General features: G+C 40.9%; 1 protein-coding gene across 6 annotated transcripts; it reads left to right on the top strand.

The window, feature by feature from the left end:
• Positions 1-459: 459 nt before the first annotated feature.
• On the top strand, positions 460-26,453 carry CTTN (cortactin). 6 transcript variants are annotated; one of them, XM_035552035.1, is made up of 17 exons: positions 460-620; positions 2,925-3,008; positions 3,461-3,534; positions 4,928-5,057; positions 8,304-8,414; positions 9,120-9,174; positions 9,718-9,828; positions 10,691-10,801; positions 11,405-11,515; positions 12,643-12,753; positions 14,500-14,555; positions 15,495-15,564; positions 15,852-16,000; positions 22,656-22,745; positions 22,840-23,029; positions 23,963-24,034; positions 24,659-26,453. In XM_035552035.1, exons 2-17 carry the CDS (start codon positions 2,925-2,927, stop codon positions 24,793-24,795), a joined length of 1,662 nt encoding a protein of 553 aa, XP_035407928.1. In that variant the 5' UTR covers positions 460-620; the 3' UTR covers positions 24,796-26,453. The 6 variants fall into 6 exon arrangements, with proteins under 6 accessions (XP_035407928.1, XP_035407934.1, XP_035407935.1 ...); XM_035552036.2 differs by lacking the exon at positions 460-620 and adding an exon at positions 928-1,039; XM_035552041.1 differs by lacking the exon at positions 10,691-10,801.

Below are 26,453 nucleotides of genomic sequence, written 5' to 3'. Positions count from 1 at the left end.
GAAACTGGCCTGGATTTTTTCATAGTATCACCCTTCATTACAGTTGCAGTTTGTGTATGTATATTTTTCCCCTAGAAGTATTCCTTCAACGTTTTCCTTTTTACAAACAGTGACAGTTGTTACCCTGTCGGTAACATCAGCTATGACTTGACCTTTTAAACCCCGAGGTGGGCATTGGTTTGTTCGTTTTCCGACTAATTCAGCTATTTTCCGTTTAATGCAGCCACCTTTTCAGCAGTCACATGCCATCGTGCTAAGGCGAGGGGAAACCCCTCAGGACCTTCCCTCAACATTTCCAAGACATGGCGCAAAAGCGAGTACAGTAAAGAAATAAAAGGCGTGTTCAGAATGATACAAAGCCTCTTAAAAGGCCTGGCGGGGCATCGCAGCAGTCTTTTCCCTATCGCTGCCTTTTCGGAGGCCGGGCCGGGAGCCGCCGCTGCGGTGCCAGCCAGGCCGAGGGGAGGGCGCTCGGCGGGGCGGGGCGGGGCGGGCCGGGGCGGCCATCTCCCACCTGGAGCCGCCCCGCCGTGCGGGAAGAGGAAGTGGGAGCTCGGGAGGAGCGGAAATCGCCGCCGCCGTCCGTCCGGGAAGCAGCCGCGGAGCCGGCGGCCACCAGCGTAAGCGCCGGGCCGGGCCGGGTCGGGAGGGTCGCGTCTCACCGCCGGCCGCCCGGGAGCGGGGGGCCGGGGGACGTCGCGGCGGGGCTGCGGGCCCGGGCACCCCCCGCGCACAGATGCCCCGCGGGGCCGCGCTCCTCGGGTTCCTCGGGGTGGGAGGCGGCGGCTCGCCCGGCCGCACGGAGCTGCTGGAGCCCGCAGCGTGCGGTTAGCCTCGGTCCGCCGGAGCCGCGGCGTCCTGTTGGTTTTATTCCTTCAGGGATTTGCCCGTGTGAGTCGGTGACTCATTAATAGCTCATAGTGCTGCTCCGAGCTGCTGCCAGCGCCCAGGCGGCCGTCGGGGTCTGTGCTGGCTGCCCTGCCCCTGCTCGTCGAGGCCAGGGCCGAGCCGGGGAGGAACGGGGTGGACTCGGGATTTTGTAAGGATGTGTGTGTGAAACCTTCCTTTCTTGGTTATTGTTTGTAAGAGGCCAAGGGGGAAGCAGAGAAATCCAGGCTTAAGGATCTAGCCTTTGTGCTTTTAAATACCTGAGCACAGCTGAACGCACAAAAGGGAAAAAAAAAAAAAAGGAAGTGATTTAACTGTGGTCTTGGGGAAGAGCATTGACCTTATATCCAGCTGGGTAGGTAAAGTCACCGTGTGTGTGTATACACGTAATTCAGCCCTTGACGTTCGGGAATTGAGCACAGGTAACTTGCTGTGTATGGCGCGGACTGAGGGTACAAGCTGTCCCTTGAAGCAGTGACTGTAAATTTGCATTTGGTTGTGAGCGAGAAGTTGGACCTCACACCCAGTTTCATTACTGAGCTGCTTCGGTTCTCCTTTCCAACGCTTTTTTGGTAAGAAATTTGTTTTTAGTGATGGCTGTATGGCAAACTAAAGAGTAAGAGAACCTGAGACACGATAGCATGAGAAAAGGCTTTAGACAGAGAATATCCTAAGCAGAAGGGAAACCTCCCGCTATTTTGTCATCTGCTCTACTCTTACACCCTCCTTCCAGACCAGCCTGTAGTTTGCTACCTTGGGTTTGCTTATTTTTCAATTGCCATTGTTCTGGGATTTCTGAAGTGCTCCATACGACTGGTTTGTTGATTTATTCTGTTAGACTGTAGAGGAAGCGGCGCTTTTTTGCCCTATAACCTTTATCATGGATTATTGGTTATGTATTTAAAAGGGAATTTCCATTCCGCCTTCTGGATTATGCTTGTGTGAATGAAAGAGTCCATGCTAACAATCCTTATAAACTATTCTTAATCGAAAACAAAAAGGTAAGTAGACAGAATGAGAGAATGTTAAAGATCTGTACTCTAATGGTGTAATACGTGAAAAAGCTGGGAAAAAAAGGAAGCTTTTTGTTGTTGTTTTTGTTTTGCTTTTTAGAAGTATATCCATGTTTAATTTTTCTAGAACAAGGGCTATGAAATACAGGCACTAGCACCAGGCAGGTCAGATGTTCTGTTCACTGGTCACGTTCAGAAATGTTAATTAAAGTGTCCAACTCGATACTCTGCAGGGTATAAGGTTTCCAGAAAGTGAGATACCCCAAATCATTAGCCACTGAATTGCTGACTGCTGTTTCTGGATGTTACTGCCTGCCTTTTTTACCAGTTTTGCTTCCGGCTGTCAGTACACCAGCTCTCACCCTCCATTTCTGCTGAAAGTCAGACGGGCCACTGAGTATGTGTATGTTTCAGAAGGGATTATCTACAAAATGCAATAACACATATACCATGTTGTTGCAGGCAACCAGACTAGTGTCTAGATTGCGCACAACTTCTTAAAATGGTTTGGACATCTTTCTTAATCCTGAAACTCATTACACATCAGAGGAAACACATGGAGGTTATGCTGCCTAGTGAACAATATCATGCTCATCATTACTAACAGCTGGGGAAAAAACAGCTATTGCTATGCCTTGAGTATATGCAAGGGGTCTAGAATTGGAGCATTCCTCAGGAGTGGGCATTGACATGGAGACCTGCTTGAGCAGAAGTCTTTAAATGCAGAGGTTTAAAATGTGACGCTAACAGATGTAGAAAAGGCACATATTGATTTGGTCAGGGAAAAACGTCCTTGGTCTCTTTAAAATCACATCAGCGATTACTCCTAACCTTTTTGCAGTGCCAACAGGAAAATTAAGGGTGGTGGTTGTTCAAACCGGCTTGAGAAGACAGCCTGAGAGCCAATGACAGTTCTTGTACTTTGATGGAGGCATAATCCAAAGTTCCCAATAGCTTGTACAGAACATAAAATGAGTTTCCATGTAACTGGAGCGTGACAGTGCTTCTTTTGTGGTGTTGCAGATGTGGAAGGCTACTGCAGGGCACACCATTTCTGTCAGTCAGGACGATGGAGCTGATGACTGGGAGACGGATCCTGATTTTGTGGTATGGCTTTCAAATTTCATCTATTTATTGGAACTGTGTAACATAACATGTTAAAGAGTAATTCTTCAGGAAGGGGGGTTATATCTAAGCAAGATAAACTGATGGGAGCATGCTCCTGGAGGGAGGGAGAATTAGGATTTTCTGTGTGGGGTGAATAAAGCTATCTTGTCTGGCCTGGGTGCTGCAGGGAAGTCTGTATGGAAGTGATTTGAACCGATCACTTCTGTATGGAAGCGATTCGGAGCAGCAGCTTCTTGGTACAGGAAGTGCTCTGTGCATGTCAGCACTGGGAAATGCACAGGGCTCGCAGCAGAAAAGAAGTGGAGGCGGAAATAGTTGGTTTTCTAACTCTTCAATCTTGCCAGCTTCTGACAGGTTTTGCTGTGAACTCTGAAATGCAGATAATTAGTGGTGTCTTTGGGTTTTTAACTCTTTTTATGTGTCCTTCACAGAATGATGTGAGTGAGAAAGAACAGCGCTGGGGGGCTAAAACTGTGAAAGGATCCGGCCATCAAGAGCACATCAAGTAAAGCAGCTCTCTTTTAAATTTATTAGTAGTCACAGTCCCAGGCAACTTTTAATCAATTCATGTTCTCAGTTACTTGTATCTTCATAATTAAAACAAGACTGTCTGTAGAAGACTGATTATTTGCCAGATTGCTGATCTTTCATATATGCCAGTATCTTCAGATTGGAAATTAAAATCAGAATTATGATGTAGGGACTCTTAAATCTTGATTTTTAACTGGCAGTGTTGTTCTTCCTGCCTCTTTGTGTCTGGAAAGTTTCTTTGTTATTTTTGGGTGCAAGAGCCAATACTGCCGGGGAGAAGTTTGCATTGGGTGTTCTGAGGAGCTGCATTTGACACTTTAAGGGAGGGTTCAGTCTCTTAGTTCTCAGGCTTTGTTCAGAAAACTGCTACCAAACTCATAAAAATTCTGGTAAATTAACAAATGAACTCCTTTGACAGATAAAAATAAAAAATAATAAATGAACGCATTATAAAGGCTATGTGAGACAAATAGTCTATCATCTGAATCTCATACTCCTTACAAAAAGTGTCTAAGAATTTTCTTAACTTCCTAAATCACAGATTTCCTAAAACTGTTTTAAAGTCCATGACTGTGGTTTGTGGTCATTTGGTTTTGCTTCTGTATTTCTGGGGCGTCAAGCCTCCTGATGTAATGCTGAGAACAAATACCATCAGTGTTGCAAATGGAGAAAGACTGAGCTGTGTGGCTTGCTTCTGGGCTCAGTTATGCTCTGCCTTCTTTGGAGAGCAGTGATGACACCTACTGGCTGAGTTGTGCCTGAGGAAGCTTTAAATTCAAGTGGGAAGCGTTTTAAGGTACGGAAAACCATCTGGGCTTGTCCTTGTGTATAGCTTGCACTACTGCAACTTCAGTTCCTGCATATTGCAGGAGAGCTTGGGGAAGAAGTGAATGTCTCTTTGCATCCTTATTTTGTGTTACAGTTATGTCCAAAATGCTCATTTGGAATCAGAGTCTTGTTACCATAGGGACTGTATGATAAGAGATGATCCCTATTCTGAAAAGTTGCCATCTAAATAAAAAAGTGTTGGGAAGAATTTAAATTAGGATATGAGGAGAAAATATATTTGAGGCGCATATAAGTTCAAGGTAATTCATTGTAAGGTTTTTCATATAGCAAAATCTTCTATGTTAAAGTCTTAAAACCAATGCTTTCATTTTTTTTTCAGAGAATGTTCTGCAGTGGAATAAATTCTGATTCTCAGGATGTGAGGAAGTGCTCTGTGCACTGGAAAAATGGGAAGGGCTTCAAAAATACAAGTTTTCCAACTTTTAAAATACCATCTTACTTTTTATTTTGCATCTTTTTGAAGTTATCTTCTGAAACTTTCTTAGCAAAACTTGCTGTTTAATTATCTGTCTTTAAAGTATTCATCAGCTGAGAGAGAATGTGTTCCAAGAACACCAGAACCTCAAAGAAAAGGAGCTTGAAACAGGACCAAAAGCTTCTCATGGCTATGGAGGGAAATTCGGTGTTGAACAAGATCGCATGGATAAAGTAAGTATGCATGCTTTCCTGAGATGATATTGTAAGCTTTGTCTTGCCGTGCCTGTGATCAGCATGACTACACACGTGAGTTAAGCTTGTTGAAGGCAAAGTCTCTTGTTCCAACTTTGCCAGAATCACAGACATAGAAGCTCAGATCACGGCGTAAGTTACATAGAGCCATGGCTCATCTGCCTTGTAATGCTATAACAAGACCACTTATGACCACTACCACCCAAATCTTTCAGAACATCATGTTCTCTTCCTTATTTAAGTGAAAATTCTACTACAGGAAGAACTGAACTAAAACATATAAAGTACTAGGGACAAGTGTTTCAGGAGGCAGATAAGGAATCTGAATGATGAGAGGAAGTTCTGGGATGTGCCATGGCTCCACGTGTGTGTTTGATGCTTGCACTGTCTTTAGAGCAAGTCTGCTTTCTTACATCATGGGTGGATTCCCTTGCAGTCAAGATTCAAGTTTCTAAATGTATTTTTCTAAATTAAGAAAGTACTTCATGCATGAATAAATCTAGCATTTTTTTTTAATTTCTATACTGTGCCAGGTCTTCTATGCATATTGAGGTTGCCAAAGAGTGAAGAAAAGGGTGTGCTGCTTCTTTTAAATTAGAGGGTAGCTCTCTTAAGCAGTGATAAAGTGTGAACAGTGACAAGTAATCCAAGTATTTAAAAAAAGTCAAAAAAAGTCATTGTACTTCAGTCAGATGATAATGCTTTACATAAGGACCTGATGGCTAAGATACACTCTATTAACAAAGGTAATGGTAATTCTTAAGGTAATTCCATTAGTCATGTGGTAATTAGTCTTGTCAAATTCTGGCTAGTTTCTCTCACATATTTTGTTAAAATGAGAACCACCCTGTCTCCTGAATAAGAATGATTTTGTTTTCCTACTTAATTTACTTTCTGTGTTTCTAGTAATGTGACAGCCTTAAATTCCTACTGGATTGCTATATTCCAGGGTAAATTGCAGCATAATTCTCAGTGGGCCTTTGAAATAGACTGACCTAACTGTGAGTCTGGGAAAGCAATTGCTGACCGGATTCAATAATTAGGCCTGTTCTGCAGCTGCGTAGTTCTCTGGTGTCAGCGGTTTGTCCCTCACCTGTGTTCATGGGAAAAATAAAAATAAAAAAAAACAAACAAAAGTGATGTTTCCTGTAGGCCAAAAATAATCGTCAGGAAAAATTTGATGGTTGTGTCCTCCCGCTACCAATATCACTCAGATACTGGTAGTGGGAGGCATTCATAATTTATTTTTAATAAATGAAGCTTTCTTACTTGTAACTGTAGTTCCAAAAACTCGTCATAAGAATGTTCCCTTTAAGGGAAGGCCTTATACTAGTGTTAAGGCTTGACCCGGCTGAAATAAATGAGAGTTACTGTGGCATTGGTCATGGTGTTTTTAGGACAAAACCCTGACCCTGTCCTAAAATGAACAACTATATAATTCCGTATGTCAGGCCCCCATAACTGATTTAAAATGTAGCAGAGTATTGTACTGAGGAATTAACAGGGTCATTTACTCTGAAATACAGTTTATGAAGAAAAATCTTTATTTTTCTAAATATTTTTTCTAAAAAGGGATATGTTATAATGCTTGATATTTAATGAAATGGAGGAAGGAATTTTCTTCTTTCAGGTGTCATGTAAAGAAAGCATTCTTAACCTTACCTACGTCAGTTTGGTAAAACAAAGGATCACATAAAATGTAGGATTTTCAGAGCTTCATGTCTTCCATAGATTTAATGGGTAAAGGGAAGAAGAAAGGGAGATGGGAGCATTTTCCATCACATTTAACAGTTATTCTACCACAGAACAACTGCAAAATAAACATGAGTATGACTGCATCAGTCAGGAAAAGAAAGGGGCTTTTATATGGCTCATAAGTTAAGATAATGTACTATTAGTGACATCCTTGTTACCTGGCAGCCACTCAGCTGTTATACACAATAATATTTTGCTTAAAAAAAAAAAAAAAAAGAACAAGGCCAATAGTGTAACATCATCTCCCCCTCAAGTTACATATGGTTTTTAGACACCTTGCATCATCAGATTAATTCTCCCTGCTCCAGCTGTCTGGTGCCGCCACAAGACAAGCAGTTTCTCATTGCTCAAAGGTCTGAGCATGGGACAGCATTGCAGGGCACTGCCATAGAGGTGCACGCCGATCTCACAAAAGGCAGGGGCTGGGTGCTGGAAGCTGCCGTGCCGTGCTGTGCCAGCACAGCGTTGGGCCGGGCCTGGCGTTCATCTGGCAGCAGTCCATGTGCGGCGGGGTGTGAGGTCTTCTCTTCTCAGCCTGGGATGTCAGATTAAAGTGGCAAATCGCAAGCTGCTCTGGCTGGTGCTCTGTTTTGGCACTGGACAGGAGGGAACGTCTTGGCACGCTGTGCAGCACCCCGCAAGGTGCTTGGCTTTACTGCCGGTGCCAGCATCTCGGAGGGTGCCCTAGGACTAGGTTAACGTAACACTGGAAAGTGTCACATGTGAGCATGGAAGGATGTACTTTCAGGTGTGTGGTTACGTATCCCCTTGTCCTACCCGAAGCCAGCGACAGCACGGGTTCTGCTCCTCGGGTTGCTGTGTTGAGCTCATGTTCCAGCCACAAACAGGAGGCTGCAGAGCTGGGATGCCTGTGGCAGGGCTAGCTCTGTCCTGCCATGGACGTGCTGCTTCACTCTGTGATGCCTTTTTGCAAGTGAAGAGAAAGTACAGAGAGTAGACGTGTAAATTTGATGTAGGCAGAAGATCAAGGTGCTTCCCTAAAGCAATGTCAGCAGAAAACCTAGTGCGGCTGTGCTTGGTTGCAATCTGTTATCAGCTCAAACAGACCCGTAGCTATGTGCCTAAGTACAAGGCTGCATATTTAATCCAGAACTAATCCTTGTTTTAAATTTGGCATGGCACCATCTAGATTTTGCCTGTATCATTCTGGTTTTCATGCCTGTGGTTTGAAGTTAAAAAATCAGGGTGTAAAACAGTCTTCATGAAATACAGTCATTTCTGCCCGACTCTTTCTTGGCACTTCCCGTGCTCGGGCTGTATGGGTGGCATGGTGACAGCCTCGTAAAGCCTGCTCAAGTGAGTTGTGATTCACAAGGAAGGCAGTTTCAGCAGGAAGCGGCGCAGGTTTGTAAGGAAGCTTATCCTCAGATCACTTGGTGCCATGTTTTCTCTTACATACAGAACTGGACAGAACTGCTGCCTGTTTCTGAACTTTCCAATTTCTTTTAGTCAGCTGTTGGGCATGAATATCAATCGAAGCTTTCTAAGCATTGCTCCCAAGTGGATTCTGTGAAAGGGTTTGGAGGCAAGTTTGGAGTACAAACTGATAGAGTTGACCAGGTAAGCAATTTCTTCTGGTACTGCAGCTACTCGAAGTCATTGAGTTTATCAACTTGTACACACAGCTGAAAAATTCCAATACCTTAAAGTGCTGGTGTGGTCTGTTCTTCCTGATATATTTGAAGTTTAGCAGTAAGCTATCACGGACTGTTACAGAGAGAAATTTCTGTTTAAAGCAAAACAAAAGCCCTCATGGGACATTGAGTAGAGTTGAAAAGAAAACTGAAAAGAGATATTAAAATTGTACTTCAGCTACACTGTGCTCTTTTGGAGAGGAAAAAAGTCAATGTAACTGTTACAGAAGGAAGGACTTGGGGATGGTTTGTCTTGTACTGCAACGTGAACTACTGCGCAGGATAACTGGCTTGCTGTTCCAAGACTGTGTAACAACCCTTGTGCGGAAATGCTGAATTTCTCTTGTGCTGAATTTCTGTTGTGCTAAATTGCTGAACTTGGCAAGACAAGAGTATCTTGCTAGGACAATTTGTTTTGGCAAGGGATGACAAAACAAACAAAAAAAGATGCACTTGACTCATATAAATGAATATGGTCTGTAAGTTTTAAGTAGGTATTTATGCTCCGATCAAAAGGGTCAGAACAGTTTGGAAAGATGCAAGAACTTTCTGTGCTGTTTGTCCACTGCCATGAAAGCAGTTTTTCTACTAATATCTGACTTTGTCACGTGCATTTTTATTTCTCTTCCAGTCAGCTGTTGGGTTTGAATACCAGGGGAAAACTGAGAAGCATGCCTCCCAAAAAGGTAAAGTGGTTAACTTTGAACACCAAACACCCTTTGTAATTCGTGTTTTTCAAAAAATAGGTAAAATAGGTCTTCATTCTCTTATTGCTTGTGAAGGACCTTGTTTAGTAAAGCCTCAACATGTCATTACCAGTGAATCAGGTGTTGAGGGGTTTGCGTGAAAGAGGAGATGAAGGAATGAATTTCAAAGCTATTTCATAAGTCGGTAGAGTTTTAATACAATGAAATAATGTGTCATCGTGAGTCTTGTTCTTCTTGTAGAAGTGGTGTTCAGGGATGTTTTAGAGAGATTGGGAATTGTTCTTTGCTGTATTGCACCCTACTGGAAATAGCATTAGATTTTAGAGGAAGCATAATAAACTATAGGACCATTGCACACCTTACTTTCTGTGGTTAATTTTAAACTTAATTGTGTGTGCTAAAGGGTAACATTTCAGTTCTGAAGTAACCGTGGTGTTTTTTTTCTTTTTTTTTTCACTAATGGCTAGGATATGATTCTATTGAAAGCTGCTTCATTTCATTTTTGTTTTTTACTCCATACAGACTACTCAAGTGGTTTTGGTGGAAAGTACGGAGTACAAGCTGACAGGGTGGACAAGAGTGCAGTAGGATTTGATTACCAGGGTAAAACCGAGAAACATGAATCACAGAAGGGTGAGTAGACGCATATGTTGATAGATTCATACTCTGATGTGGCAGGCATTCGTGACAGGCAGTGTTGTAAAATGCTTTTTTTTTTTTTAATTTCATCTGTTGCACTCCCAGCCTGTTGAAAATTAACACTATAAAATTTATGTTGCTAAAAACTTTGACTTCCGAAAAAGAAACCTAAAACCTAGTTTCTAACTGGTATTAAGTGATGATCCAACTGCCATTATTTCAGAAGCAGGTCTAGAGTTTTTTGCAACTTCTTTTGAAAAGCTGTAGATTAAAATACCTGAGACGGTAAGCAGTTTAACCACAGCAGAGGAGTGTTTCTAAAAGAATCAGCTGTTGGTAGAATAAAGCGTTTATCGGAATTGGTAGTGTTTGGAGTTAATATTGGGTTGCTAATCAGGTTTCCAGGCATATCTGATCAAAAAATCAAGTATTTTATTGAAAAATTTTGACATTTTTGCCATCTGTTTTCTGTTTATCTCAAAGAAATATTTGTACTCTAAAAATGCTAGAGAGAAGAAGGGGTTGTTTATTTTAAAGCATACAGGCTGTTGCTGACATGGTTCTTGAAGTTCACTTTGCTATAAAGTGTCTTTAAAAGTTTATCAAGGAGTCAATAGCCAGAATTGCCAATATCACCCTGTAGTTGAACTACATATGATGCCATTTTATTTTCCATCCTGAGAGAATGTATTCTGAAGAATTTATGACTTTGGTGTCCTGAATCGAAATTAAGCAGGGATGTCAGTGCTTCTTTTAATACGTAATTTAATGTTAGCAGATCTGATTATCACAGTTTGTCAAGGTAACATTTTGTTGTTGAACACTTACAAACAAAACTCTTCACTCTTATCTCTAGATTATTCCAAGGGCTTTGGTGGTAAATATGGTGTTGACAAGGACAAAGTGGACAAAAGTGCTGTTGGCTTTGAATATCAAGGCAAAACGGAAAAACATGAATCACAGAAAGGTTTTTATTATCTTATTTAAGAATACCGGTTCAAAACAATCAGACTTTCCAACATAGGAAAACGTAATTTTTTTGTTGTTGGTGGTGGTAAATGTGTGTTTGCATTTTGTGTATGTAGATTTCTACTTCCCTTAGATGTAAAGGAAGGCATTGGAAACTGTCCCTGAGTTTCACATTGTGATTTCCAAGGGACCTTATGTCCATATGGATGTTATTGAAGTAATTTTGTAACTGCACACATCTATGGTCTTCAGAGACAGTATCAAATCCTTCATTATTTATATATCTGTATTGTGCATATATATGTGTGAGGTATATGGGTCTAGATGGAAAGCACATCAGATTCTTCAAGTCTCTGAACATTGAGTCTGAGTGCTGTAATCAACACACAATTTGTGGTGCTTCTTTGCATTGTGGTCCTAGAGTTACTGAATGGATATCTCCTTCCCCTTGGCTGAGGTAGTGTAGCAGGGGAAAAAGAGTGAAACTATTAATGAAAGGGCAGCTTATCCAATAACGTATCTGCCACATTACCCTTTTTTTTCTAAATACTGTTTACAATCATAAACTGCAATAATGTTTTCTGAAACTTCTTGCATACAGATTATGTGAAGGGGTTTGGAGGCAAGTTTGGTGTGCAGACAGACAGACAAGACAAATGTGCACTTGGCTGGGATCACCAGGAGAAAGTGCAGCTGCATGAATCCCAGAAAGGTACATCAGTTCAAGATTCTTACCCATTCTTTCTACCTTCTCTGATACCCACTTTTCTCATCCCTGTGTGAACCCTCCTTCCCTTGGTATCTTTAGCTACAGTCTTACAGTGCTAACATGAATCTCCTTTTTCTGTGTTCGAACTGTTGCTGTGTATTAGTTGAACTGGTGTTTTCAAAGCAGGTTAAACACATCCGATAACAAGTCCCTGAAAGTTCAAACTTAGTGCTAAGTTCTCACTGGAGAAGCCTTACAAGTTTGCAGGTAGACTGGATTATTTTTTCCTTTTTCAGTTCATTCATATAAATCACAAGTTAGCGATTTCTTTGTACTTTCCTTGAGGATCTTCACAAATAATCTTCCTTTTTGTGGCTTTGGTTGTGTATACCCCTGTTTCCTTGCAGGGGAGATCTAGTATTTAATGCTGTCCTTTCTCATTGCCTGCAAGATATCTGTTCCCATGAAAGATTGGTACCCAGAAGAAAAGTTCCAAAACAGCTATTGCTAGCTGCCTGCCACCACTCTTAACTTAATTACATTAATTAAGCTAAAATGTCTTATGTTAAAAGTGATCCTCAGAATATTGTTTTGCTGGATGTTCCTGCAGATTTGTTGTGAGAAGATTACCTGAAGCCCTGTTCTTGTGCCCTCATTTTATATCATTTATTAAAATGCCTGTTATAAGGCAGTAGTAGGGAATGATCATAGCTCTTAGCTGAGAGCTTTCTTTTCCTCAAGCTGTGTAGCAGCAGGAATATTGCTTCTTCCATTAAACAGTGCTGTTTAGGAATATCTGAAGGGTAGTCTCTGTGGGCCCTATCTAACCACCTCTTTAAAAAGTCAGATCTGTAGCATACAAATGTTAACCATGCTGATGAAAAGAAGCTCGCTTCATCCTTAACTGTTGATCCTCTTGTATCTTGTTTTGTTTTGGTATATATACTGTGTGTGTGTTTGTGTTCAGAATGTTGATCAAATGCAAGTGCATTATGCTGTTTGTATGAGAAATGTTGAGAAGTGATGTTTTGGTAACTGAGAAATATTGCAAAAATTATTTTGAGTGTCTCTGACTAAACTTTTTTATTTTCCTCCTTTTGTTTTTAATGTATTACATGTGGCTTTTTCAGACTATAAGAGTGGTTTCGGAGGGAAATTTGGTGTACAGACAGAAAGGCAGGACCCATCTGCTGTGGGGTTTGAATACAAGGAGAAACTAGCCAAGCATGAATCTCAACAAGGCACCGTTTTCACTTGTTACTTTCTTAACAGTGCAGCCACTTCTCACACAGTCTTAAATAGTTGTCTAAGTAGATCAATGCTAGTAATGTGCAGACACTTTCTTGCGCTTCTGTTCCTACATGATCTAGCAATGTTCTTCCATTTTATTCTTAAAATGTTACATGAAACAAGCCTGTATTCAGGTAACGATATCCAATGTTTAGTTAACAGCTCTAAAACATTATGCATTTAGTGATAATAACGACATATTTATTAGTATGATGTTAATGACATTCTTACCAGTTCTAGGGTCTAAATGTGAAACTTTGCCTGGATAAATTGGTGGAAAAATATTCAGATCAGGACCATGCATGTAACCCTTAACAAGCAATGGATTGTGGCAAGATCATTTAAAAATGATTGTAGTCTTTAAAACAAGAAGTAGGGAATGTTTGTGGTTCTTGGGTGAGCAAATACTGTTATAATGCTCTCTTTATTCATTGTGAAATAGTTGGGGTACAAACCATGAATTCCTGGTTTTCCGTTATCTTAAAGTGAGAAGTCTGGATCAGGAAAATGTAAGTGTAGTATATTTATTCTGGCTGAAAATACATACAAAGCTGAAGAGAATGAGGTTGTTCATTCTGATAGTCAGTATTTTCCTGTGCTAGTGACACAAATTCAAACATTGAGTGTCAGACGTGCCTTAGCAGACCCCAAGTACAAACACTAAAATAACTGGTTAGGGGACCCAAGTGGTTTTCGGACTGTGAGGAGAAGTAGTAATTGTAATTGTGTTTTAGGGAAAACACAACAGAGAAGTCTGTTCATTTACAGAGTCTAAGGGCATGTTCCTACAGACAGTTCAGCAGCTCGGTGCCCTCAGAAAGTGCTGTTTTTCCAGCCACACACTCTTGCTTCTTCTGTTGCACTGGCTCTGGTGCTAGTCGCACATTTCTTTGAGTAGAAGAAAAATTTTCTTTGAGTTTCTTTCACTGGAAACATCAGAAAGTCACTCTTGTCAGGATTTTTTTTTCTTTTTATGCCACTAGTGAATTAAATTGCTTCTGGAGCATAACAAGCACTAGAGTCAGCATCGGGTGAGAGCAGGAGTGTGCAGCTCACAGGTGGTACAGAGCAGCAGGGCCACCCCATTTCCACGGTGGTGAGCTGTCGCAGACTCGTGCTGTCTTGTGGAACTGCCTCTTTCCAGATGTGTAGCAGTAGTTATTACCAATGACGTTAGTATTCATCAGTTGGGTATCATGACCAAATCCACCTGAACAAGAAATTTGTTACATTTTTCTGCCATTCATAGAATTTACCAAGTTAAGGAGAAAAAAAATAAAATAAAACCTCTGTGGTCACTGAAGACTGGATGTCACTCCTTAAGGAAAGAAAAGTGGCTTTAGGTTATATGATTTCTGCAGAGGGCTAAGAATTGTTGCTGTGAAAGGCTGTGTTACAGAAGTGATGCATTAGAAGGGCTCATCCCTTATTCCTTGCTTGATACCTTATCAGTCCTCAGCTTAATGTTTTCTCAAAGAATGCATGTGGCCCCCAGTCTCTCATCTGCTGGTGTACCTGAAGGCTCTTGCGGTTATGTATCCTTCCTGCATCAAAACACAAGTTGCATTTTCTTTGGCGGCTGTCACTGTATCTTTGCATGCAGCTGAGATGGCTATTTGCGCTTGAAATGGCTATTTGCGTTTGGCAGAAAGATGGACAGAAAACTCCCCACTCTGATCTTTTTATCCTGCTTTTAGATTATTCCAAAGGATTTGGTGGGAAGTATGGCGTACAGAAAGATCGGATGGATAAGGTAAGTTGCTTAAAACAGCCGTGACTTAAATAGCCTGTAGGGATAAAAAATAGTGTAGTTAGATCTGTAGTGTTCAGCTTTCTATTTCTGGATGCTTCTTCAGTATATCATTAGAGTTCTTCTGTGATTTTCCAAATCTTTATAAAGTAAATGAGCATGATTCTATGATTCTATGATCCTTTGATCCTTTTGGACTGCTTAAAATAAGTGTCAAGTATTTACCAACTTTGCCCACTTCTCTATATGAGAATTTGTTTCGGTATACTGTAACAGTAAAAGGTAGGGCAGCTCATAAGTCCTTTTTACTTTTCCATTTTTAAATTGAAAAAGCTAGAAAATTAAGAAGTTCACACTGAGATTTGCCTAATGAATGTGTACTCTCAGCTTCATATAAGACATTTTAAAGTGAGACAGTAGAAGAATTTGAAAGTCAGTAGGATTCTTTTTCCCTTGCGGCTGCAGGACTCGAGACCATTCATTTAAAAAAACAACCAAACAAAAACCTCATATTTTGCATGCTGTTTTCAAAATGTTCCCTCTGATTTAACAGTATCTTCTTACATAAGAGAACTGGATGCTTTTACCTTGGTAGAAATCTTTCACTGTATGGGTTAGAACATCAGCATATACACAATAAATGTTTAAGATGTTGCCTCACTTTCAGTTCTGATGAGTCATCTGTTCATAAACTACATTTTCTTTTTAATTAGTAGGATTTTAATGTATTTAGGTCTGTCCCTGAAGAATAACTCAAAGTAGTTTGATTTACAGAAATAATTATTCCATTTGTCAAGTTTTGATTCTTCCTGATTTTATTTTGGTGTTGTGAAAAAAGCTGAAGGGGCGATACGAAAAAAAAATACATCACACACTGAAGCTGTCTGAATGTCTTCATGAATTTGTGTTTTGTTAATGTAATTTTTTCCTCTTTGCGGATAGAATGCAGCAACTTTTGAAGACATTGAGAAACCATCATCAACATATCAGAAAACCAAGCCAATAGAAGCTGGTAAGGCACTGTCCCCAAATCCATTCTCTGGAGTTGATAATGTTCAAAAGTCCAGATTGCTATTGTTGATGCAGCTGTGATGTGTAAGAATCATCTAGAGGGAACCGTTGCATTTGCAGGTCTCTAGCAACCTCAGCTACTGTCTCCCTCTTTCTGTTAGAGGTTTTTCTGTGTTTTGTTTTTTTTTCTTTGCTAAAATTTGTACCATAAACTCATTCCAGGCTACCATTATTCAGAACCTTAAACAACGTTTGACTGACTTATCTTTTTTTCTTTTAATGTCACAGTTGCTAATAAAACAAGCAGCATCCGAGCTAACTTTGAAAACCTAGCCAAGGAAAAAGAACAAGAAGACCGAAGGAAGGCAGAAGCTGAGAGAGCACAAAGAATGGCTAGGGAGAAACAAGAACAGGAGGAGGCTCGGAGGAAACTGGAGGTCAGTAGGATCCAAATCTCTTTTGGATAGCATTTCAAGTGTGTTTCATGTACAGTCGGGTGAAAAGAGACTCTTAAGAAAAGACATTTTCTTTCTTTCCAGCTAGGTTATAAAGCTCTCTTTTTTTGTGTGCATGTGTTTGCGTGTATTTCTGCCTGTGCTTCACCTGTTTACAGTACCAACCATCTATCAACATGCGCCATATCTATATCAGACATCAGATATGGCGATGGAGTAACACTTAAGTGTATATAATTTTGTATTTAGCCTACTCAAAAATAAGTAAGCTAGTCTTGGGTGCTAATCTCTGTAGTCTGCTCTTGTCCTAATTTATCTGTACTGTACTTCTGCCTTTTGGTAATACCAGATTCCCATGGGCATCAAGGGCTTTGTAAGAGGAGAGACAATGGTCCCCTGCAGGCCTCATGAGTGCTCATTCAAGAAGTTTGATAGTAGTTTGATAGTTAGTGATGCTGTTTTTTTTGGAATCGATATTGTTGAAAATTGAGGTGGTATCATCCGTTGGTGTGCCACACTCATGAGGTGAGGGAAAATAATCTTCCGAAGGTTAATTAAATCTTAGTTTGGGAATTAAGAAAATGACATTTTAGCATCGACATGCTTAAAAATGTAGTGATTTGTGTCTTACTCATATGCAAAATAATTCCAGGAGACGTTTAGTCAGAAAATACGTCTTACCTGCTTCATAGAATTTGCATGTTTGGTGAAATTCTACTGCTAGGTGGAAGGACTCGTCCTTCACGTCTAGTTCGTTTGCTTTCTTACACCATGCCTGAGGTGCCTTAGCATCAGTAATACTGAGGGTCTGCTATTTGCAGCTCTAAGCTTTCATGCAAGCTGCTGTCACAGTCTGTCCAGACCCTCTGTGGCAGTTTCCCCTGTGGACCTACTCTGTTACTCTGATTTCGTGGCCTCATACTTGCATGCCCTGTTACTCTTGTGGTAGGGACTGGAAAGCAACTGCTACTGGCATAAGAGTAGTCTCTTTTCTTCTTCTGCTTCACTTTTTGTTTCACAGATATCAGTTTATAGTAGGGAAGACTAAAGAGTGCACAAAAAATAGTAGTCTTAAAAGCCAGGTAAACGCTACGTAGCCGTCCATGGACGCTGAGATTTAACAGCCAACCTGTAAGCAGCACTGCTCAATTAACGTGCTCCAACTGGTGCTAATAGTGTCACAAGTGATAACCATCTGGGAGATGGAACAGATCCTGATGAAAAGCATATAGTGTTCGGGGAGTTGCACAGCAAAAACTGTCATCTTCAGTTAGTCTGTTTATTAGCAGTCTTGAGCCATGTTACTCCCTATGCCAGCAAAGCAGTTGTATAGTCACACAAAAGCAGGAAACTAACTGTACCAAACAAAATGTCTAGTTAACCTTGCTCCGTTCATTGGTTGGCTTCTCAGCTCTGCTGTTCACAGGTGTGCAGACCAGTGCTGCTTCTGAAACAGCTCTGTAGTTTTGCTGTGCTGAAACAGCATGGCTTGTGTATTGTGTGTATAGTTTGACCTTTGAAAGCTGCTAACTCCCTTTTGACTTCTGTTTGAAAAGGGGCAAATTCTAGCTTTATAGAATGAATCACATCTCTCCAACCAAAGTGACAGCTGCTTTTTTTCTTTCTTCTTTCAGTGTATGTCCTCTTTTGCCTTATGGCTTCAAGATGTACAGTGTAGGCATATGTTCTTTGCATACATTTATCACAAGATGAATGGGAGTTCATCTTTGTGTGATTTTTTTCTAATGCTGCCTTTCATCCTTGTGTACTTTGTAAACTTTTAATACCTTCCCCCAGCCGCTGTTTGGGTTTCTTTACTGTCTTGGAGAAAAACCTGTTACACCATTAACACACCACCCGCCACTTTCTTAAAGCTGAGAGAGGAGGAGAGAAAGAGCTGAAGTTGAGAAGTCAGTCTTTTCTTTTGATAAGGTCAGCAAGCCTGTTCTGGGGCACCACTTTGACACAGAGCAGTCCAAGCTGACTAATGCTCGTTCTCATCATTGGCACTGGCCTCTGGCACTGAGACAAGTTGAACATTTGCCTTGAGGAGAGTCCCTTGGTTGCCCTTTCCCCAGAGCAGTGAAGCTGAGATGAGTCCAGTCTTGGACAGTTGTTGTGGGAGCTCTTTAGGTGAGAAAAGTTGAATGCCTCAGCGTTGAAAGCCATAGCAAAATGCCATCAGCGTGTCACCACTTTCTTCTGGTACAGCGGTTGAGCTGGTAGCTCTACAGCTCCTCTATTGCCAGGCTGTCAGTGTTCCTGAACTACTGTCCACTGTTCCAAGTGTGCTTCAGTGTGTTTAAGCATCACCAATATCTAGGTCTAGCATCTGGTTGTTTCCCTAACAATGTGGTTTTCACTCGTCATCCTCCCCAGCCCTTGTCCTTCCCACCAACACTGCAGCTCTAGTCAGAGAGCTGTAGTCTGTTTGCTCTGGGGTCCATTCCATGGTGTGTGAATGCTCTTTTTGGACACAGCCTGGAGACAACCATGAAGCTTCAACATTGCTCTTCACTCAAGTGCAGCTTCACTCTTCTTTCAAGAGATCCTAGAATCACAGAATGGTTTGGGTTGGAAGTGACCCTTAAGGATCATCTAGTTCCAACCTCCCTGCCATGGGCAGGGACACTTTCCACTGGACCAGGTTGCCCAAAGCCCCATCCAACCTGGCCTTGAACACGTCCAGGGACGGGGCAACCACAGCTTCTCTGGGCAACCTGTTCCAGTGCCTCACCACACTCATAATAAAGAATTTCTTCCTAATATCTAATCTAAATCTCCCCTCTTTTAGTTTAGAGTCATTATGCTTGTCCTGTCACTATACTCCCTGATCTTGCTTGTCTTTTCACTTGTCTTCTGCCAGCACATTGGATCTGGATAATGTTATGGTTTGTGACTTGCAGCAGCATTGTTAGCCTTGCAGGATTTAATTTAGTACGTACTTATACAGTTATCCAGGTAAGGAAGAACTATGAAGCAGGTTGATGGATGTCACAAGTGTTGTGTTGTTAATAAGGCTTTTCTGCGTCCATGAGATCACCTTGGAAAGCCCTTGCTTCCAGCTGAGAATTGTTAAGGTGTATCAGCCCCTAAGAAAAAAGGACTTTCTCAGCATTCATCCTCCTCTTTCATTTTTCTCTCTAAGGCGTGTGCTTTCATCTGGCAATAACCACATTCCATCATCGCTACTTTTGCTTAGTTCTCAGACAAGGTGGCTGGTGGTTTTAGGTCTTTTCAGTTAGCCTGTCTGAATCTTCGTAGGTCGTCTCCAAGATACTAAAGGTAGTGGCTAGACAACACTCATAACCGGGGACTGTTATTTCTTTATTTTTTGTACATTATGTTCAATTTTGCTCTGCACCTTTGCTACAAGCAGGTTGCTGTTCCTAAAGATGCAAGGAGGTCCTCTATATGGTGGTAGTCGTGTCTTCAGAGGAATGCCCTTCATGTTCCCTCTGGCTTGAAGAGTAGGGAAATTGGTGGATTCCTTCCTCTAGGTTTAGAAAATGCTGTGTAATTCTGTTGCACCGTGGCTGCATTTTCATGAGGAGGAGCAGCAGCTACATACCAGTGTTCTGGAGATCAGGGCTTAGTTCAAGAACAGAGCTTTCCTGCTTTGCTTATGAGGTGATGACTGCATAATATGGTTTAGGAGATGTTCTCTTTTCACTCAAGGTGGCAGTTGCCTGAAGTGTTGGATGAGGGGAGAACGGCACTCTGATGTTCAGGTCTTGGTCCTTTAGCTCTGTTAGATGGGCTGTGTTGCAGTCCTCAGCAAGAAGTGGGAAATCTGTTCTGGTGGCCATGGGAGTTTTCTTAAAAGTTGCATAGCTGCTATAGAAAGTATTGATGTTTCTTTTTGAGAGAAGCCTTGTGTCCAGGCTCGCTCTCAGGCACAGTCCTGAGGCTGGCCAAATGGACTGGTTCGTGCACTTCTCGAGGTGCCTCTGTTGCCAAGCGTTTTGCTTAGACTAAGGCAGGACAACGTGCTGCTAGCTTCCATCACACTGGCGTTACCTGTGCATTTTGGTATTGGGCTGCCTTTGCCTTTCAGGGACTTCTTCAGTTCTCTCGGGCTGATCTGTGTAACAATTTGTCTGTCTCACTCACTCGAACCTGACATGATCCTCATTGTGCTATGGATGCTGAATCGCTCTCAGAGATTACTCCTATTCCAACCTAGTTAAAGTCATTCTTTTAATCAGTAAGGAGGAGATGTGTGTGCCAGAAAGCCAAGCTTTCTGCGTAGTATTCTCATTGGTCCATCTCCCCTTTCATTTTATCAGATTTGTAGTTTGGAAAGAGTGTGGGAAGTTCAGCCTTTCCATTAGCTCTCTTGCTGTTCATTTTGTGTGATCAATGTGCTCATAAGTAAGATCTGTGGATTGAGGGTGGTGAATTTGGGCTCTTGCTTCCCATTTCAGCTTTTTCATTGAGATTTCCTCCTGCTGAGGAAACAGTTCTCCAGAAGGGTTTAAATGTAGTAGCACAGGTTCTCATGAGTCAGTGAACTGTTGTCTTTTTCTTCCTTTTCCTTTCTCTCTCAAAATGGCTTTCTGCCTATACTGTTATTTTTGCTGTAAGTGTGGGTTAAATTCAAGCCGTTATGCTTGATTTTTCTTGTGCTACATCAAAGATTCTGTTGCCTGGACACATTTGAAGTTTTTTCCAAAGCTGGTATTTAAATTTCACCATAACCAGATGATTAATGTTCTTCCAGATTGAACATCTCCCTGGTTAATTGTGTGGTTCTCTAGGCACTGAGGGAGGGAGCATGAGGTTAAGGGGAAGCTGAAATGATGCTGGCTGTGCTGCCCCACACTCGCAAGCTGAGCATGAAAAGAGGGGGGATGCAAGTGCACCAGCCACAGCTGCTGTGAAGGGGTGGGGGGCTTTGACTTAAACAAGCTATTTCTTTAAGAGAACTTCCTTGCACAGACAGAAAGTTCTCTCACTTTAAGAAAGTATGTGGGCACACACCCTCCCACAATGGGAATGTACATATGGGCTGCATTCCTTCAAGAATCCTGTTTACTGGTAATCCTTTTTCTTTTTTGCTCTTCACATATGTCGCATAGGCAAGTGGTGTTCAGGGAGCTCTTCTTCAACTGCTGTTACCAATCGACGAGTGCCTCATGATTTAGCTAGAGAACAATGCAAGATGCTGTTGCACATGGAGCATTTCCTTGTGGAAGAAACCCAGCTCTGAGGCAGCCTGAGGTGGCCCATACAATTTAAATGCCTTATGGCAATTATGCTGTGCCTGTCTTAAACAGCAGTCTAGATTGCAGAGACTTTTTTCATGGGACAAATTATTCAATAATTATTCATTATACAGTGCTTCCCTTTGTTAATGGATTGATGCTAGTTAGTTTGTCCCCAAAGTTAGGTTTGAGTTAAATAGATGGTTTGCTAATGTTTTTTTCATCTGCAGCACAGCAGTTAAAGTGAGGAAGGGCATCTGGACAGACTTTTTTCAGACAGCACAGCATAAGCTTTGAATTGGTCTTCAAAGCTGTCTCTGTTCTCAGGACACATCTTGCTTTCTTTGTTTGATGTATTTTTTCTAAGCTGTGAAAAAGAAAAGGAAGGTTTTTATTTATTAATTTGTTTTGGTGATAAAGTCCTCCCACTTCATCTCTGGTCTGTGATTTCTCCTTAGAATCCTCTGGAGAGTTGTGGCTTGGTGAACCTAAACAAATGGAGAGCACAGTCTCCTGTAACTTGTATTCTCAGTTCTTTTCTACAAAAAAAGAATAAAGTTTGGCTCTAGGTACACTGATTTCTTTTCCTCTGTGGTAAAGAAAGGCAAAATGAAATAGTTAGCTGACAGTCTTGAAATATGAACTTTTTATAAAATTATGCAACCAATGTTGTGTTTTTTTGGGTACAGTTTGCCAGTTTCCTAATGAATGGCTTCCTAATGATAATTGTGGTTCTACCCTCCGATTCACAGGTGGGATGGCGCAGTGTGAAGTGCTGGAGTGCCAGAATGGTTGATTCAGATTCATGCTCTTTGTGTTGCAGAATACAATAGCAATACTGCTTTTATTTCTACCACATGGAACTCTTCTGAACGTTTGAACCCCTCATTGTCAGCATATAGGATTTAATTTTGTACGAGCTATTCAGTCTTTTGCTTTGGCAGGCTTTTGGCAGACCTGCAAGAGCTTACAGGATCATTTCTCATCAAGGACAATATATCAGTTGTAAAATTAGAACATGGGGGCTTCAGGTTCTCTAAACTTATGCTAAAATGGTACATGAGGCCCAATCAGCTAATGAACAGAATGAATATATTGAACACAGAAACCCTGCAGCTCCTGTGGAAGTGTGCCAAAGAACATTGGGTACTCTGTTTTTAAACTCATGTATCCATACGTACTTTGTGGTTTTTGTTTCTTCTTTTTTTTTTTTTTTTCCTCTGCTGCTTTGCAGTATTGCTGAGGCTTTCCCGTTACAGCGAGTCTAAACCCCCAGGCAGGTCTAATGATAGAGGCAATCGAGGCCTGTTCTGCTCCCTGCTCACTTCAGTTTATTTCAAAATGTGTTGTTTATCTCTGTTATTGGAGGGTTTATTTCTTTCATCACAGTGATTAAACTGCGCTGAAGCTTTTCTTTCTCTTCAATTAAGGAGCAAGCTAAAGCCAAAAAACAGACTCCACCACCATCTCCTACCACACAGCCAGCTGAACAGAAGGCACCCTCAAGCCCAGTCTATGAGGTTTGTTAACATCACTATCAGTGCCTCGTTTTTGATCCTAAGTGTAGGAACCTCTTTACAAAATCTGGACTACCCTCTCTGATTGTTTCTGCAGGATGCAGTTTCATATGATGCAGAGTCTGCCTACAAGAACTCCAGCACAAAGTACTCAGCTGCGCAGGAGCCAGAGCCTGGCTACAAAGCTGCAGAGTCAGACTACCAAGAAGCAGTGAGTCAGCGAGAGGCAGAATACGAACCCGAGACGGTCTATGAAGTGGCTGGGGCAGGAGACCACTACCAAGCAGGTAGAGTGTCCGTTTCTCGTGTGAAAGAAACCCTTTAAGATGAAGACTGACTTCCTTGGGCAACAAGTTAATAAATAGTTGTGCTGATATCACACTACCCTCATTTTCTGAAGTTGTTGTCTGATGAGACTTTGTAGATACCCCACCAACAAACTTTAGTTGGGGGATGAAGATGTGGCTAGAGCAGAATTGAAATTACTTAACTTCTGTGAGATGATGTAGGAATAATTACAGTGCTTTCTAGCTTATCGGTTCAAAAAGGAACTGAAGAGTAACCATTTCCACCCTGTGTAATGCAATTCAACTTCAGAAAAAAAGCATAGCGATTGAGTTTAGATGTGTGTTGAACCAATGCTGGCCTAGCAAGCAAAAAATTCTGTCAACGATTCTTGGACTGTGAAATTGATATAGTGTGTTCCATGCTTATGAGGGAGTGCAGTAAGGATGTCCAAAACTAATGGCGCTGAAAGAATATAGTTCTTCTGAATTCCTGTTTTTCTCAGCTCTTCTGGTTACTAAAATCCTGCTTGCTCTGATACAAGAATGTGGAAATTCCGAACAGACCACTTAACACACACCCCCAAACATGCACACCTAACAGTTTGCGTTAAATAGTCTCTTACATGCTTATCTTGGGCTCAGTTGTTGTTCTGCCACTTTTTTAAGTGCTGTAAAGCTAATAATTTTTATTTTATACTGTATTAAATGTCTAGTTGTGAACACTTCCTGTCAGGCTTTAATTGTGTGTGATTAGGAAAAAAAAAAGTCCATTTCAGAAGGTACATCAGCACTGCTCAAAATCTGCATAATTTCCTGCTTCCTGTGTGGATTAGCAGTAGAATGAAAGGAGGAATGCCACAGAAAAGAATTTGGGGTGATAGGTAGAATGCTTTATGCTTTTAATTTGTTTCTTTTCTTTCTCTCTCCCATTAGAAGAAAATGCTTATGATGAATATGAAAATGAACTTGGAATCACAGCCATAGCCCTTTATGATTATCAGGCTGGTAAGCAAAGCTCTTATTCTTAAACTTGTTTTTGAATACTCTTTTTTGAAAGATAAAACAAGATTTTTTAAACAAGATTTTTTTTTCCTTTTCCTTCCGTCTTGTAATTTCTTGTAGTGGCGTATGAAATGAAGATATGAGGAATTAGGATTGTTTAACAAGAGGATAGTTAGCAGTATAGCTATTTAGCAGTAGCATGTAGACACTTCTGAAAGTTACTACCCACTGTTTTTAGAAATTATGTGTGCTTAAAAATCTTTTTTAACCAATTGCTAACACTCTTATTAAACCCTTGGTGTGTGTAATTGTTTAAGGTTCCTCTGATTAATTCTGGGGAGAGCTCAAGAAAGTGAAGTGGTTCCTCAGTGTGTTAGGTAATAATTGCTGCTCTTAGAAATGCTGGTCTTAGAAATGCAGTGGATAAGAACCAAGCACCGTGTCAGTGCTGAGGATGAGGAAGCAGTGTCTTTACAGGCTGGTATTGCCTCGTGCCGTTTCAAACACCCTGCCGGGAGGGAGGAAGATGATGGGTGTTCGTGTTATCTTTAGTGACGGTGGGCTGATAGATGAGATGGTCGTGCGGACCGCTCTGCAAATACTGAGTCTCTTCTGCTCTCTCTCCAGCGGGTGATGACGAGATCTCCTTTGATCCAGATGACATCATCACAAACATAGAAATGATCGATGATGGCTGGTGGAGGGGTGTCTGCAAAGGCCGATACGGGTTGTTTCCAGCGAATTACGTGGAGCTGAGACAATAGAGACTATTGTCTACTGGTTATGCCTTAATTCCCCAGTCAATAAATCTGACTTAATACACTACAAATCATGATGCTTTTCTGAGGATGGAGGGGTATATACATATTGCTTTTATATTTAATACTATGCTGATGCTTTTTAAAATGTTTATGCCACAGAAGTTGCTAATATATTGTAACTACAATGTTCTTCACTAAGGCTCTTAAAATGATTTTCATGCATTTGGAAACATTTCTTCTCTGCCAAATTAGCAATTGTCATAAAAGGCCTTTCCGAGGACGATTAGCTGTCTGTCATAATATTGCATGTTTTACTCATAAGTGAGCAGATTTACCTAGTGTTTAAGTCTAGTTAGTCTTCCACTAAATGTTTTCAGCTAAGAAAATCATGGCTATGCAGGTTATTTGCATTTCCACTAAGCAAGGGGGTGGGGAGGACTGGGGAGGGGCATAACTTTTTTTTTTCTTTTCCAGGTAGTGTGTGAAAAAGCAAAGAGAATGCGTGAAAGTTGCAGCTAATGGCAGTTAATCAAGTACTGTCCAATATTTACGGAATATTAGTGTTATGAAGGAAACAGTCTGGTTACTTTTTCCTTCTCTTTTAGAGTGAACTTTCTTGGCTATTGCATTGATTTTTTTTTTTTTTTTCCCTCCTGATCTTGCTATTCCTCTTCATGTAATACCAGAGGAGGGCTGCAAACACTCTAGCACTGATTATCCTGAATTTCTTCACATCTTTGTTTTGTTCCACCCTCCCCTCTCTCACAGGAAAACTTGAAAAAATTACAAGTGTTGAGTCGTTCAGTGAAATTCCTACTTGTTCAAAGGGAAACTGGCATCCAAATCTGTGCGACTACCTACAGGAGTAGTCTCATTGCTTTAAACAGGAGGAAAAAAGGCAAGATGGAATTGCAGTTGCATTCTGTGTACAATGCATCCTTTGTTCATACAATAAAACAGGCAGGCCTGCTGTGCAGTAGTAACATTTTATACAACCATATTTGAGTTGAGGAATATTAATACAAATAATTTGATTTAAAACCCATAGAAATATTCTCCATTTTTAAACCATATGAAAGACAACTGTATTTTTTGTATGTTCTACAAAAACTGCCAGTAACATTCTGCTAAACAATGGAGTTAAACCTGTTCTTTGCCAAATCTAAAACTGAAGTTTTTGTCATTCTAGAAAGCTGACTTCACAGCAGATTTAGAGTCCCTACCAAAGATAGTAAGTTGCATCTAATAGTGCACGTTAAGTGTATGTACTGTCTGTTTCCACCTTCTGATCAAAACAGGAATGGCAGAACTGGTATGGTAGCTAAGAAAGAATGCAGAGAATTTTTATAAACTGTAAATTTGGACCAATGGAATATAGAAGACCTGTACAAAATGGTAAAATATATAATGTATCTTAGAAGGCATCGTGTTGAACCAATTCTTGGATGGTTGGGACAATCCTTAATGAATGTCGTATGTATGTCATTATTATATATATTTTTTTCCTTTCCATGGTCTCACTTCTGTGTTGTATTTGCATTACTAGGGTTGGGTTTTATATGCAGTTTATTTTATCCAATTTTGCATAGAACACCTCATAGAGGGGATATGATTTTTGTAAATTAAATATTCAATAAACTTTTTGAACCATTTGCATGGAA

Source organism: Cygnus atratus, chromosome 5, assembly GCF_013377495.2.
Source record: "Cygnus atratus isolate AKBS03 ecotype Queensland, Australia chromosome 5, CAtr_DNAZoo_HiC_assembly, whole genome shotgun sequence".
NCBI lineage: Eukaryota > Metazoa > Chordata > Aves > Anseriformes > Anatidae > Cygnus > Cygnus atratus.
This window is presented reverse-complemented; position numbering and strand designations above follow the sequence as displayed.